At 42.1% G+C, this 16,025-nt stretch overlaps 1 protein-coding gene and 1 long non-coding RNA gene across 7 annotated transcripts; one reads left to right on the top strand and one right to left on the bottom strand.

The window, feature by feature from the left end:
- The first annotated feature begins 4,887 nt into the window (after window positions 1–4,887).
- Window positions 4,888–7,043, top strand: LOC125294881. 5 transcript variants are annotated; one of them, XR_007193577.1, is made up of 6 exons: window positions 4,888–4,927; window positions 5,855–5,923; window positions 6,064–6,189; window positions 6,304–6,369; window positions 6,780–6,863; window positions 7,008–7,043. It is a non-coding gene; the product is annotated as an uncharacterized LOC125294881 (long non-coding RNA). The 5 variants fall into 5 exon arrangements; XR_007193576.1 differs by lacking the exon at window positions 4,888–4,927 and adding an exon at window positions 5,165–5,204; XR_007193573.1 differs by lacking the exon at window positions 4,888–4,927 and adding an exon at window positions 5,183–5,317.
- Window positions 7,044–9,009: 1,966 nt separating this feature from the next.
- LOC125294667 (eosinophil peroxidase-like) lies at window positions 9,010–15,684 on the bottom strand. Of its 2 annotated transcripts, none has more exons than XM_048243575.1 (15): window positions 15,622–15,684; window positions 15,028–15,096; window positions 14,569–14,653; window positions 14,281–14,453; window positions 14,012–14,144; window positions 13,435–13,564; window positions 12,944–13,150; window positions 12,383–12,728; window positions 11,956–12,116; window positions 11,523–11,784; window positions 11,235–11,405; window positions 10,792–11,029; window positions 10,428–10,627; window positions 10,264–10,326; window positions 9,010–10,021 (listed from the first exon to the last, which is right to left on the bottom strand). In XM_048243575.1, the coding sequence occupies exons 2-15, from the start codon at window positions 15,092–15,094 to the stop codon at window positions 9,609–9,611; spliced, it is 2,649 nt and encodes an 882-aa protein (XP_048099532.1). In that variant the 5' UTR covers window positions 15,095–15,096; window positions 15,622–15,684; the 3' UTR covers window positions 9,010–9,608. The 2 variants fall into 2 exon arrangements, with proteins under 2 accessions (XP_048099532.1, XP_048099533.1); XM_048243576.1 differs by lacking the exon at window positions 15,622–15,684 and adding an exon at window positions 15,199–15,256.
- Between the last annotated feature and the right edge of the window lie 341 nt (window positions 15,685–16,025).

Below are 16,025 nucleotides of genomic sequence, written 5' to 3' on the forward strand. Positions count from 1 at the left end.
CAACATCAAAAAATGTGAAAATATCAATTTGTCAAGATGAATCTTTCTTTTCATCTAATGTCTGTTTTAGATATAGTGTGCAAAGGATAGCCAGTGTTGTGTTCTCCTCAGTGGAAAAAACAGAATCAATTTATCACCTTTGGTTCAGAAGTTATGATTAATTTACTCATAACAGTAACAAGTAGAATTTGAGTAGAATAAAGAGTAGAATGTTTTAATTTCCCGGTTTGGCATCTGACCTAAAAATACAGATATAATGGTCATGTAAAAAAAATAAGATGTTTTACCATCAAAACAAGCTCAATATGGGATGTTTTACTGTACTCTGAGGAGGCTAAATCAATTGTGGGGGGGACAGATAAAGGCTGAAAGACAGACTAGCTGATTGTAACTGCTTCTCCGTGTGCTTCATTCTACTATGAAAACAAGAATATAGAGACACTGGCACATGTGTTAGGTTTACGAAAGGGGAAATAAATCATTTTATTTAGAAAAGTCTTAAACAATGTGATTAAATAACCAGGAACAACAACTTCAGGGAAATAACATAAACATATGTTTACAAACATGCAGTAACTAATAGAACTACAAGAATGACAAGACAACAGTATAACAAAGATCAACAAATCTTACATGGTGAACAAAACATCAATTCATACTAACATTCACACACATATATTATATGCTCTACATATAAGGTGATACACTAACGCCACATTCACACCAGATCCGTGGTGTGTGCATTGTCACAGCTGTGGCATGGTTGTGTGTGTGTGTGTGTGTGTGTGTGTGTGTGTGCATGCGTGTGTGTGTCCATCTAAGCCTAGCAGACGATGGGGTGTAAATGCTATTGGAGTTGGTGTCTCTGTCTGTGTTGGAAGGATAGGCAAAGTGTATGCTTTCTACCTGACATACAATGTTATGTTGTAATAACATTCACGCAGCTCCATGAGTCAAGGAAAGCGCGAATGAAGTAGCCACTTCTAAATGGGACCCACTACACAGTAGCTTAAGGTGTGTTGCTAAGGCAGCCATAATGAAATGAAGGTGTCATTGTTTGGATACTTCACACACACGTGCTTTTTAATTTCACAGACTACAACTACCAAGCTGGAATCAAAGCACATTGATTCTCCTCTCACACCCTGCACGCACTTAAAACAAAATAAACAGGCGTCTCAGTCTCACGCATGTATAGGCAAAACTGTATCAGACCGGTGTAACATTGGTAAATCTTCCATTGCACAGAATGATTTTGTAGCACGTGCAATAAATGACAGTCGAAAGATACAAACAGTGCTGCTATCAATTTGCTTGGTATAACCGCATTTATAGTTTTCTACAAATGCAATCAATCAAATGGGCCTCCATCACTCAACCAACGCTAACTTGGTAACATTACCTAGGTCCTTATTGATATTACAAGATTAACGCGTGCCTGCAGTAAAAACCAAGCATGTCCGATAAACATCCTCAGATTTATTTTGCGGCTTCAAGAAGAAATGGGAATTACACTTCATGTGAACATCGTCCTATCCTTATTAGATGTTAAGCTGCGGTAAATTACAGTCCTTGTAGGAAGCGTCCATTGTTTTCTAACCCACTTTTTAACTTCCAACAAAATTACGTCTCACTGCAATGATGCGCCATCTAGTGGACAAACGACTACTTATCGCCAATACTGAAAATGCAGCCACTACGATGATGATGAATATTTATTTTGGCTTTCTTTTAATCCTACTGAATTTGTAATTATGTATCGGCCGTTCTATTACCGATAGTATGTGGGTGCCTGTGTGTGTGCATGTGTATATGTGTGCACCGCCATTTACAGGCCAATGAGTGTACAGTCACTAAATGTACACATAACCTAATTTTTTAGACCCCCCCCATGGATGAAATTCTTCGAAACTTGGCATACCCCCAGAGAATGCCAGGTCAATCATACACATAACATTTGGTGCAGTTCTGAACATCTTAACTGAAGATAGGGGCGATTAAAGCAGAATAATATTGCATTTTCATTTTTTACCGGGGGGGTGGGGGTGCAAATCACAAATGAGTGGTCTCCGGGGACGAAATGAAATTTTTCCGTAAAAGTCTAGTGGGGCTACATACCCACCAAATTTCATGTACCCCGGTGGTTCGGTGTCCCGGGTCAATGGTCAATGATCAATGACCAAAAATTCAGGAAGTAGATGACGGGAAAAATTCTTGAATTGTGTGCATGTGTGCGTGTACAAGTTTATGTTTATGTGTGTGTGTGTGTGTGTGTGTGTGTATGTGCATGCTTGTGTGTTTGCCTGCGTATGTGTGTTTGTGCATGTGCATGCATGCGTACATATGTCTACTGTGTGAGTATGTGTCATATTATGATTACTGTAAATGTATGTGTGTGCGTGTGTATCTGTTTATGCACATGTGTGCACATGGAATGGGTTAACATGGCGCCTGGAGGCAAACATCTGGAAAAAATTGGTCATCCTAGGCCCTACAGTTCTCAAGATATTCACAGAGAACTGTGTCTGCCCTACCCTCCCTTTCGGGGTCCAGTCCAGCAGGGGGGCTACAGATCAAAACAAAAACGATGGTTCCATGCTATCCATGTGGGGTTACATGCCCACCAAGTTTCGTGTACCCCGGTCTTTCAGTGTCCCGGGAATCATTGACGGAAATTTGGGCATGCGAAAAAGCAAAAAAAAATCTCTGGTTGGGGTATGGCGGAGTTATAGCAGAGAATGTCTAATAAGGGGAGAACTGCCACTCTCGGAAAACTTCCGGTTTCTGAACTGGTTGCAGTTCCTTCTGTGGTTCCACATGAGGGCTCGTCCGTGTGCAGAATGCATGGAGGTCTATGGAGCTGTACCCCTCAAAATCCACTTTTCTCGGGATATAATTTTTTTTCAAGTAATTTGAATATTGTATTCGAAAGGGGAGGCAAAGAAAATACACTTGGTTGAGTATTCTATTTTTTAAAGTCACTTAATTGTTCTTAAAAGCCTTTCAAATGTGTCAATGACGTCATTCATTAGCACAATGCTAGCGTGTTATGTGCAACAACGACCCAACCTGTAAGAAATCAAAAGGACATAAGTACTCGTTTATTCAACTTTTGACCTATAACCCATGTTGAAGTTATACAAACTACAATCAAATCTGAGATTTGTCAACGACAATCAGGTGAAAGAGACAATTTTAGCCGTCTAGCTCCATTGACTCCCATTCATTCTGCACTCATGGCGATCGCCCCCAGTGGAACTCTGGTGGAACTGCATCCCAAATTCGGTACAATGGGACTTAATACGGAGTGGCAAGGCTCTCCGTAGACGGGCTCTGGTTATAGCAAAGATCCTTGATTACTAGCAAGATAGAGCAACGTAATTCGTTACTATGGGAGCAAAACGGGACAGTTCCGGTCTGCATAAGTGGGAGTGTCACCTTACGTCACTAAATAAACTTTCTCTCTTAATAAGCAATAAGAACAGATAAACATAATTGTGTTCACAGTATTATTGTCTATAATCATGTATGATACCAATGAATCATTCTTTAGGACATGATACGAATAATTTAATTAGTCATGTGAACCGAGCTAGCTAGCTAGCTAATGCTAGCTTAAAATGCTATACAAGTGGATGGGAGTAGCTATGGCAATACAGCTATCGCTAACAAGTGACTAGTAGTTGAAGGACTTAAGCTTAAACTTAATATACTGTTGCAAATTCACTTGAGTATAAACTATCCACTTTAACTAATGTCAGTTATGTTATTCAGCTAGTTGTCATTTCAAAGAAATTACACTTCTCCGTTTAAAATGTTACCTTAGCTAAGAGGCTAGCTAGCATGCTAACAACCGGACGTAACTGGCAGCAGCATGGTCTGATATTAAGTTATTTTATTACAAATCCGAACGCTAAAAAATTACACTTTTAGGCTTGAAATGATCCCAAACACTTACAGATTATGACAAAATTTTCTAAAAACCTCTCAACAAATCCAGAAAGACATAATGACCAATTTATTGGTAAAATTCCACAAGTCTCCATTGACATTAGTGCAGCGAGGGTTTACTCTGGTCTGCATAAAGGGGGATTTTCCCCCTCCCCCTTGCAATAATCGAACGCGGAAATTGTCGAACGTTTGCGCCTCTCGCTCAGCTTTAACCCTCTCTGGTGTTGCACAGTCCCGCCCACAGCCGATGCCGGATGTAAAAATTCAATGCAATTTCTCCATTGACAATTGCGGTATAAGCCATAAAAAAATGTTAACTGCACGTGGTAGACTTAAAACCAGCTACGGCTGTACTAAGCGATTGTATATGCTCCTATAGACACCAAGAGTTAATGGGGCACTAATCTTGTTTTGAGATAAATGCCTTTTATTCGCGATCTCTTGGATAAGTACTCATTACCCACAATCCTGAACAATCCCACAATCCCACAGTGATGCCTCTGATTGGTGGAAAGGTAGGGATGGGCAGAACGAGGCTTTGTGAAACAACGAAACGTTCGAAGCAATTGCTCCGGAATGTGTCGAGGTTTCGAAACAATCCGACACACATAACTCCATGGTGACATCTAGTGGCCAGGTTTGCTAACATCACATTTTGACCGTGAAGCACAACTGCTTCAGACAAAGAATATAAATAGCCAACATGGAACGCAAGATTTCGTCCACAGCCACGTGGTTCAGTGGTTAACACACTTGCATTGGGCCAGATTCTAAAAATAATTCAGTGGAAATGCATGGATTCCAGTTTCTTCCAGTAGCAGCAACTGGAATCCATGCATTTCCACTGAATTATTTTTGGAATCTGATCCCTTATCATACCTGTTCATTCTTACTCGTCGCTCGACTTATGACGACTAAATTCAAGATGGCTGCAAGCGCTAAACTTCGTGAAGATACTGTCTGTATAAATCGTCTTGTAAGTAAACTACCAGTGCTTTTTCAAAGTTCTCAATGTCTCGTTTTAAATGTCAGGGCCCTCGGAAGTCTACAGTCAACAAAGATACATTGAGCCTCGTAAATGGGTGTAAAACAGTGATTTATTCACATGGCTAGCCCGATGCCGAAGCACCACTATTGAAAAAGCTGTTGGTAGCATCGGCTAACTAGCGCCAGATTTTGGAGTGCAGGGGACAAGCCGAGATGGGCTATGAGACATACGTTCACACTTGGTATCATGTTTCAATACACTTTAGGTCAATATCACACCGGAATTCTCCTTTAACGTTATTGTTAGCTGTGATGCTCATATGAGTCTGTAGCCTATCTGATTTAAAATGGGATAGCAATTTCGGCAGAATATGTTATGGTAGTGTGATTTAAAAAACACACATTGTTATTTAACATTAGTCTGGTCTTGTCTGTTTTAATGTGTCGCTGTTGTCCATATAGTGCTACTATGCTAGCGGCATATAGCTGCTAGCTAGCATGCTGCTAGGCGCAATTGCATAAGTTATTGCTAATGTCTATTAGTGCTATACATATATTGAAATCACGTTTGCGATGCAAACCTTGATTAAGGTGATATTGGCACTGGTATTTCAGTCAATGAAGTCAGTGAAGCACTCTGCTATGATAGCTACCTACAACTTTAGCATGTTGACTCACTGATAATGGTTTAGCCCTAGCCTCTAGCTAGCTGTGCATTAACGTTTGCATTTTGCCAAGTTTGATCTCATACGTAACTTTAGTGTCTATCTGCCATCTTTGTAATGAAAGCCTCGGCATTTTAATCACTATTTAAGTCGGTTCAGACAACTATTGGCATCGGTTTGTGATTTATTATGCTAACGTAACTTAACTGTATGGAACTTGGTCCCCATCTTCTATTTTGTTTGTTCTGCAGCGTCAAATTTTATCGGCTGGATTCTAGCATCTAACGTTACGATTGCCTCTGTTGGGTTTGCTTGATCAAGTAAGATACTTTCTGGGTTGTTAAAATGAAATGTGAACACATTCCCGTAGCATTCCAAAATAGACCAGAGATGCTTGTACTATATGTATATTTGGAAATTTTGGGATTGCAATAACCATAATGATATCGTTATGTAACAGCCATCGTTTCGGGGACTCTGATGACAGTGAAGAGCCAGAAAATGGTGACTTTGCATCTCTGAGGTACCTTCCAACTCTCCTGGTATATCAGTTGAACCCTCAAGCCCAAGCCAATTGCATGGCAAAGTAAGTAATAATCTCTTAACATTGAAATAACTAAATCATAATATTAATATTAGAGATATGGTTAACATTCTTAGTGCTAAAGACATTCCCCTCTCTTTGTATCTATTCCTCCAGCTCCACCATCTCGCCGAGTGCCAGGCAGCCGAGTCACTACCCCTCAACCTGGAGAAAACTGTTAAGGTAAAGACTGATCTCTGAAATAATATTGAATACAGTGGCCCCATCTATATTAACACAGCAGTAGTCACTCCATTTCAGATCAACAGATTGCATCTGCATTACCATCTGAGATTTTCTGCATACTTTATCCATTACTTTCAAAATCTCAGCCAAATATTTTGTCAGTTAAAACATCTGCATTCATGCAATATTGCCTGAAAAGTTAATTCATTCTTATCAGATTGTATTGAAACACATTGATTTCAATGTCAATCCATTCATGGAGTTGATATAGATAGTGCATACCAAAATATTGAAACATACAAATTCATGTCCAGCATGACCAGAGATTTGTTTTTGTTTGCCATTGTTTGGCCCTGTAGCTCTCAGCCTACCATGGTTAACAGATCACAACCATTTATCTCCCTTAGCACCTCACCATGGGGCAGGACTGCAACACTCTTCACCACCTCAACTCCCTGCACCTGCATTTAACATATGGAGAGTTACTCAAGGTAGGGACTGATCTCTGAAATATTAGTGAATAGAAAGGCCCCATGTGTATTATCAGTCATGGTTAACAGATTTAATACAATTTTATACTACCATTTAATTAAAAAATTTCCCCTCTCGCACACCCCCACCTCACTATGGGCCAGGAACGGCAGTCTCTCCTCAACTCCTCCACTCCCCACACCAGCCCTCAACGTGCAGCCAACAGAGGAGCTTTGTAAGTCATGTTTCTTTTTAAATTTAATCTCCTTAATACCTATCTCATATATTGTATTGTGTAAGCAAGCATACTTGGCTTTGGATGCTACATACCATAAACATAAACATATCTGTCTGTTTGATTACAGGTGCTGTGAGGAAAAACATGGTGACACGGTTTCAACTGGCGGTGGATCGGGCAACGAGGAGATGTGTTCCTACTCCATCCACACAAATGGAGTAATAGGAGAAATAAGCATTAAACAATCTTTTATTGAACTTTTGTCATTCACCAGTTATTCATTTTCTGATATTTTAGCTGTGCATAGCGCAGTATTTCATTGAAGTTGTAGCCTATTAGATAAAATATTTCATGTCTGCACTGACCTAGGCCTATAATGCACTAAATTAGGTTTTGACCACAAAATGAATGTAAAGTAGCCTAGGCAATGTAGGCTACTTAACAAAACAGAATAGCTTATAACCTGTAACTTTCCATAAATGTCCATTTTATATTTCCATTGAGTAGTGATCACGCTTTGTACAGTAAATTGATGTCTTGACTTAAACCTTTTCTGTTAGGTTTATTGACAGTATTGTTAAGTTAAAAAAATAAGGCAATGCAGATTAATCGAGGCCTATATTGCTGTAGTAGCCTAGGCTAGGCCTAGGGATAGTTTTACTTTTATCCTATAGTTGCCTAGTTTTATCCTACAGCAAGAACAGAAGGAATTTTGAAAATTAGATAAACGGGTCCAAAACGGACCCGGGCCAGATGAGCCTTTGAGTCCGTTGCGGGTCCGCGGCGGATGTATGTATCGATTTGCGGATCCCAAACGGACCCGCCGCGGAGGTAAGGTTTTTAATCGCGGATGCGGAGGGATGCAGTGCGGAGCCACGGCGGGTCCGCGATCCGCCTTCGTAGCGGATCCGTTCCTGAGAGCATCTGGACTCCGATACGGGTCCGTTTCGCGGGTCCGTTCCGCGGAGTCCTTTTGCTGTGTGGGATGTAAGGTGTGTGGCACCAGGATAAATTATGCCTATTCAACAACGTCTGATTTCATCAGGCATCTCCAACATGGGCGTAGATTTAGGGTGGGACGCTCATGACTAGTTCTAACCAATATTTTAAGATGACAAAATTGTCCCCACCAATATTTTAGCAAACTCATTTGTGATAGTCTGCCCCCCAACCAGGTAAGCTCCGCCTGCTGTTATTTTTGTGAGTGTGACATGCATAGCTGCTGTTTTTAGAGTTGATTGTATTACATAACCAATTTTCTGCTACAGTAAATCATGCAATAAGTAAAGAATGATAAAATATATTTTTACATCTTTCTAACCCCTGCCAGTTCTTTTTCAGTACAGTATCATGTTACTATCATGTATACAGTATCATTCAGTAGCATGTTGCTTCACAATTCCCTCTCCCCCTCCCCTAAGTAGTTATTTCAATAAAGACATTTGATTTTACTGGAATTCACGTCTCCCTGGTGTATCTGAACCTGTGCATATTTTCTAATTGGTATCAGTATACGTTGTGTATTGTTCTGGGGTCCCTGGGCATTAGATCCAGGGTGGCGTAGTTGACAACAAGCAATTCTCACAAATGATCCGGTCACAACAAAATATTAGCTTTAAGTGTGGTATGATTTTTTTGTAAATTACGTTTAATTAGAAAATTTCAATCTTCCCGGTTCTCCCCTACCCTACAACCAGACTAAACTAAACTAAGCCATGAATGAACCTTCCCCAGACCCACTCAGTTACAACTGAGAATGGTCTGGTGTCGACTAGGCTAGCGTAACATACAAACCATAATAAAAGAGAATTAATTAATTTAATTAATTAAACAGATAAGTCTTTGAACACATCTTGGAAGTCCCAAAACTACCACAAGAATGCAAAATGCTAGGCAACTCATAGTACTAAAGAGGAACCAACCAGGAATTAGTCTTAATTGTGATTTTATTGCATTAAGAATGTATACAAAGATCTTGAAGAAAGGACAGGACAGGAACACAATTCAACAAGCAAACACTTCCCATTTATGTTAACAGCAGTTATTGACTCAAATCCCTGAATTGGTGCTAATTAATCACCATAATTTAAAAGTCAGATAGCCTTTTAGCTTCACATTCTGAATTTGTGAAAATGTGGCTATATGTTTGTGAGTATGTACATTCAGTGCATTGTTAAATCAGTGCAAACAAGTGTTCCTCCATGAAAGTATTTTTCTTATCATCCAAATTGACAGAATACATCCATTAGCGTTGACAAATACATTAAGAGCAATCATTCATGAAACAATTTAAGACACAAAATAAATACGACATGTGATACACATATATTAAGTGCTCATCCTTCATCTTCATTTTTCCTGACCTGAGTGATGGAGAAAGAGAGAGCAGAGACTAGACAGGAAGGAGAGGAGAAGAGGAGAATTTGTGTGTGAAGAGGACAGGTAACAGTAAATCAGATCATATAGACCTATGAGACTATGCCACTCAAGAAGAGAGTAGCTCTCATTGACATGTAACCTCTGTCCATTAGACGGTGAAGAGGATGTGCCCGGAGAAGAAGCTGTCGGCGGTCAGGCCGTTGCCGCCATAGTTGGCACTGAGGTAGACACGGTCCCCAGCCTTCAGCTGCAGAATGGTGCCCCCGGTGGCGGTGACGTAGCCGTTCTGCTGCGTGGTGAAGGAGTGGAGCACCAGCTTGTCGTTGTGGCGCAGGTCCACGTTGCCCACGTTCTGGTAGAGCGTGCAGTGGAAGTCAAACTGGTAGACACCGGGCTCCACACAGGTGAACACGCCAGTCTGGGTGTTGTACAGGCTCTGGCCGTTGTAGATGACATCCTTGAAGGCAATGGGTTTGCCTGGGTGCGGGAAGTTGTAGCCCAGGCGCAAGGCGAAGGCAGCGCGAGCAGCATTGCCAGGTGGGCCAGGGGGACCAGCAGGGCCTAAGAGGGAGAGAAAGGGGTCAAAGGTTAAACAGGGGTCAAAGTTGTGGAATACAGACATGATCTCTCCTTTCTCTTTAAGGCTGTTCTGTACAGTTCTATTTGACATGTACACTCTCTCAATTACAGGGGGATCTGTTGTGTTCATTATGTCTGGGTTAATGTATGGTGCAGTACATATATACCTGCAGATGGTTGCATTGTACAAATGGCAGTAAGCTATATGACTGACAGTCTCTTACCTGGGGGTCCAGCTGGACCTTGCTCACTTTTCCATGGGGCGTAGTCTTTGGTTGGGCCCGCAGCTGCCAAGACAAATACAATATTACACCACATACAAACAAGCACACACAAAAATGCATATACTTAATCTGTTACCAATATTTACAGTGCATGGGTTTCTTACCATTTTCTTTCCAGGGGCTCAGGTCAAAGGCTGTGATGTCCTCACAGCGTGTGTACCCAGAGCCACGTGGCTGGAACTCGAAGGGGTTCTCAGGGACATCAGTGATGCCGGTGTTGTCACAGATGAAACGAGACAGAGATGCTGTGCGCAGAGACTCACGCTGGGCTTCGGTGAATACACCGTCATTCTCCCACCACAGCCTGATGCACACATGCATGCACAGTTATAAACTAATCTTACAGTAATATGCTGTTCTACTCAAGAATCTAAAAAAGATTTGCATGTGTATGAGGATAAAGAAAGTATGTGTGATTTTACATGTGTGTGTGTGTTTGAGTGAGTGTGTGTGAGTGCACATGCTGACCTGTCACCCTGGCGGACATTCTTGAACTGTCTGGCAATGATGCAGGCAAACAGTGGTCCCACGCGTCCTCCGTCCACGAAAGGCTCGGCCACTCCTCCCAGCCACACGTCGATGTTGTCCACGGTGCCGTAGAGCTCCAACAGGTTACGGGCCAGCTTGGTGTTGTTCATGACCACGGCCAGCTCATCCAGCGTGCGAGGCTGGGACAGGCCACAGAAGCCACGCCAGCTATTGTAGCCTATGAAGAGAGACGGACGGACTTAGATTAGCCACTCCTGTCTCAGGATGCCACTTACCAGTTACAGTCTGTGATAGTGTTAAATACGACTTAGTGATTCAGCACACATAAATATCCATCACCACACACCATGACTATCAATGTATTGTGAATGTCATAAACGATGTTGAATGGAAGAGGAATACGTATGAGAGAGAGCGCATACCAGGAATGCCATGGTCGCGTCCCCTCTGCATGTTCAGAGCAGCCAGGTCCAGCGCTACGTGACTAAGGAACCTAAAGAGGTGCTCGCGCAACTCATCGTGCATCATGGTGTCCTGTGTGTTGAGCTTTGCCTGACGGCCCACCAGACCACGAATCACTGGGTCGATGCCCCCTACAGGCAGACACAGGAAGTTTATGTTAAGATACATTGTCTTTTGTCGGAACCAGCCGATATAACTGTTATACTATGACGTGTGCATATTGGCAGACCTATGTCATGCTCTCTCACCCTCAAAGATCAGCCTCCAGGGTGTAAAAAAGTTCCTGTGGAACAGCACGTTGGGCCACTGTGGATGCTCCTGATAGTTCTCATCCAGACGGAACATGAAGGGCTGAATGGCCAGATGGGCAAAGCGGTAGGCTGCGGTGGCAAACACATTTGCGATGGACGGGTCCACATTCTCATCATAACCAGGATAAGGGCCAAGCTGAGGTCCGTTAAGGAAATCTGGGCCAATAATGTGTAACAAGTAGTCACGGAACGTGATCACCTGTGAGATAAAGGGACAAGTTCAGCAATGCGGCATATGACAGTAATATTCTGTCTGTGTTCATAGTATCAGCAGTTATCATATACATATCTAACATGCTTTAGCAACTACACCATTGTGCATCCATGTTCCTACACTTTCATAAATTCACACACACACACAAATACAGACCTGGAAGTAGCCACCCATGATCTTGCGTGCCTCCTGATAGATGGTCTCTCCACTCCACTGGGGATTAAGTTTGGCCAGAGCACGTGCCAAACGGTTGTGTTCACGCAACATCAAAGTGTGGATAGAGGTCAACCCAATGTTCTCATCCACACGTTCATCCCCTGTACAAGCACAGGCATAAATACATACACACACTTCCGTTTTCCCATCGCATTGCATTGATATTCCATCACAAAATAGCATTTTACATTTTCATGTATTGTTTTAGCTGATGCTTTTATCTAAAGAAACTAACAAAGGGGATATAACATGGAATAACCATAAATACCAACCAAACTACTTTTACTTGTAAAAGATAACCAGAAGAAGACAGGGCAGAGAATAAATCAGTAAGTGTATAGACAAAAACACATATGGAAATCCTTACCAGCCAGGGAGCAGTTTACCTCTTGAGCGTTGCTATCGTTAGTGATACGCCTACGGTTGGCACACATGTCCTTCTTCCGAGAAAAGGGCAGCAGCTCACGTCCGTTGTCTGTGAACTGCTCGTTCACCTTCAGCAGGCCTTTGTCATTGGTGAGGTCGCGCAGTTCTTCCGCCAGCTTTTCGTCTGAGCCGTACACCTGCCCCACATCCAGGAAGGCCGTCAGGACGTTCAGCTGCTCGCGCACGTTGGTGGCTCCGAAAATGTGACCGGTGTTGCCAGTCCCACAAGCTGGAGCAGAACGGAAGAAGGGCATGCACTCGTCAGAGCGTGTGTCATTGGGAGGAATCTGAAAGTTAAAAAAGATGTAAGAGTGATGTGCTTTCTCATTGACTTACAGTATGAAGAACATCCTATGTGAGGACCTTAAAAAGTTCAGTCAATATTATTATTATTTTTATTCATCATGCTTTTAACTTTTAAACTTTCACCATGACTGAGAAATTCAACATGCTAATACTGGAAGAATTACGGTATGTTGGGATATTCGGAGTGTTAACTTACACCAATGGGGAAGCATGGCTCTGTACGTTCACAGCTATCGTCACAGTTGATGCCGCTGTTGAAGGATCGGATGCTCGGAGAGAAAGGTGTTAATGTGAGGTCATGGTCCGTCCACTGGCCGAAGATGGTGATCAGATGCGTGTAGAGATTGTCACTCACCACATCCTCGTTGGCTGTGCTAAGGATGCGGTTTGAAACGAGCCTCACCTGAGAAAAAGTGACAAAAGTCATAAAATAGGAGAGCAGGCAAGCTGGAAGGAGTGATCATGCTCATGATTCTGCATTGCATTTGTTGACAAAGTTAGTTTACATGTAGATGTTGAACAAATTTAACTGACCATGGATCAACTAATCGATTGGGTGTTTTTTTTTTAACTGGCTGTTGATATCTATTACACACATGCACAAGAGCATGCACACACACACACACACACACACACACACACACACACACACACACACACACACACACACACACATACTAAACATACCAGTGGCAGCATGGCTCCATTGCGCTGGAGCATGGGGTCCCAGCCCTGTGGTAGGGAGATGCCATCTTGATACTCAGCTGGAAGCCAACGAGCAAAGGGGGTGGAGGAGGAGCCACGGCGGGGGAAATTCCTAAGAGAGCGCACGCACACACACACACGCGCACACACACACACACACACACACGCACACACACACACACGCACACACGCCACACACACACACACACACGCGCACACACACACACACACACACACACACACACACACACACGCCGCCACACACGCACACACACACACGCACACACGCCACACACACACACACACACACACACACGCACGCACACACACACACACACACCTGCACACCACACACACACACACACACACACACATTACACACACACACGCAATAATAATCGCGACACACACACACGCTACATCACACACACACACACACACACACACACATACTGTAAATTCACTTTTGTCATTGGTGTATCTGAGTCTAAGGAGTGACTAAGGAAACAACACTCTTCATTTCACTTAATTTCACGCCTCTGTGCGTGTGTGCATTTACCTGTTGTTACAGACACTTGTAGTTGTACGGTACTGGTTTACGTGGGGTGTGGACTTGCAATTAGGTTGACGTACACGGGCAGCACATCCAGTCAGACGATGGATAGTGTCCAGATCCTCTTCGCTGATCAAATCTGCCACAAACACATCAACACATAAAGCATCGGTAAGTTTGTGTGTATTTAACTTATGTTTTTTATATCTGTATATAAACTATTCAGTGTGTGTGCTTGTATGTGTGTGTGTGTGTGCTTGTGTGTGTGTGTGTACCTGTAGCATTGAGTGAGCGCTTGTGGATGTGGTGTCTTTCGTTCAGGAGATGGAGAGTGTATTCCAGGTAGTCTGCTGATCTCACTGCAGAGCGAGCATCTCGGGCCGGCTGCTTCATCAAACGCAGGAGGTCAGATGGATTATAGCTACCCCTCCTTATACGCCTCAGAGACCTGCACACACACAACCACACACACACACAACCACACACATTAAATAGTATCAACGTGCTTTGTACACACTAACACACATTTAAAATGTTCAAATATGTACTGTGAAGTCTCTTACTCAGCACGAGAGTAAGTGTAGGCATCATCAATGACTCTTTTGGCATCATTGATGGCTCTCAGTACGTCATTGTGGCTCAAGGTTGCTGTGAGTGAGAATAAACACACACACATAATCATACATGAGCAAACCAAAACCAAACGTAGAGTTCATTTAAAAATTAAACATCTCTTACGTTAAGTATTGTTTAGGTTTTGTATTATTCTTCTGAATTTTCACTATACACAAGGGTTTTACAAATTGTACATATTACATTTCAAATGTACTATAAATTGCAATAACACTATACTTATATAGCATATACTGTATAATCCATGACATCATCAGAGATATTATGTTTATGTTTTTGGTTCTTAGCAGATGCATTTGTCAAAAGCAATAGCAAACGATCAAAAAATTAGAATGTAATTAAATTTAATTTTTAAACTTGAGAGAATGTGAGAACCAAATTTTGCTCACCTGCAGTCAACTGTCCCAGCACACACAGAAACAGCCCCACTGCCAGAAAACACAGCACACGCGCCATTTCTGCAACACACACACCTAAAGTAATTAAAAGGATCAGCATAAGATGCCCCTTCTTATCTGTACTGATGTATTAGCCAAAACAAAGAAACTGTATATTCTCACTTAAATGTTATTATTTTCAGATTATCCCCTAGAAATCTCCTGAGCAGGGGCACTGCTAGAAAATGTGGGCCCTATGACAGACAATAGTTTAAGAAAATATAGTATTATCGGGACACCACCCACCAGCGGCGCTCCTGCTCCTGAGTTATAAGAGAATTAGTTCTGTAGAAAAATCAGCAATTTCACTCAACGCCACAGTTGGGCCACAATTGACCACAATCTCCAATTTCAGCTGACCAATAACAAAGAGTAATTTTGCTACACAATTCCTAACTGCCCTTCAATTTTACTTGGACTCATACTGGCTTTCCACCACTAACCAAAGACAAAAGCAAATGCATTTTACTAAAGACCATTGTTTTCCCATCAGCATGCATATATACAGCAACCATTCCCATCATATGTGTAGCCTGCCGTTCTTACCTCTGGCAGGTTGCTCTGACTCTAGGATGCCTCTGTCTGCAGATGTGTTACATTTAAACAAAACAGGTGGCCACACCTCTAAGCGTCATGGATGAAATCTCTCCTGTTCTTTCTCCTTTTGGTTACCTGTCTTCCTTGTTCTGTAATGACTAGCCTACTAGAGAAATCCCCACACACACACACACACACACACACACATACAGTACATACACAGTTTTATCAGACCACATTCATTGACATGCAGTTTCTGCATGTTACATATTTGAAAGTTTATTATAAATATCCATATAACGCTCTCAGTGGGACCAACAATGAGTGTGCTTCTATAATGACCCATGCAATAACATTAATGGCAATGTTTGGGGTTTTCCACCTGAATTTCATATTACAGTAAATTAAACTGG

This window comes from Alosa alosa, chromosome 5 (assembly GCF_017589495.1).
Source record: "Alosa alosa isolate M-15738 ecotype Scorff River chromosome 5, AALO_Geno_1.1, whole genome shotgun sequence".
In the NCBI taxonomy this organism is placed as follows: Eukaryota; Metazoa; Chordata; class Actinopteri; order Clupeiformes; family Clupeidae; genus Alosa; species Alosa alosa.

Excerpts from the sequence above, each read along its gene's own strand:
- LOC125294667 (XM_048243575.1), bottom strand. The coding sequence starts at position 15,094 with ATGGCGCGTGTGCTGTGTTTTCTGGCAGTGGGGCTGTTTCTGTGTGTG. Across the intron at positions 11,406-11,522 it reads CTGGAGGCTGATCTTTGAGG|GGGGCATCGACCCAGTGATT; the intron begins GTGAGAGAGCAT and ends GTCTGCCTGTAG. Across the intron at positions 11,030-11,234 it reads ACGCGACCATGGCATTCCTG|GCTACAATAGCTGGCGTGGC; the intron begins GTATGCGCTCTC and ends CTCTCTTCATAG.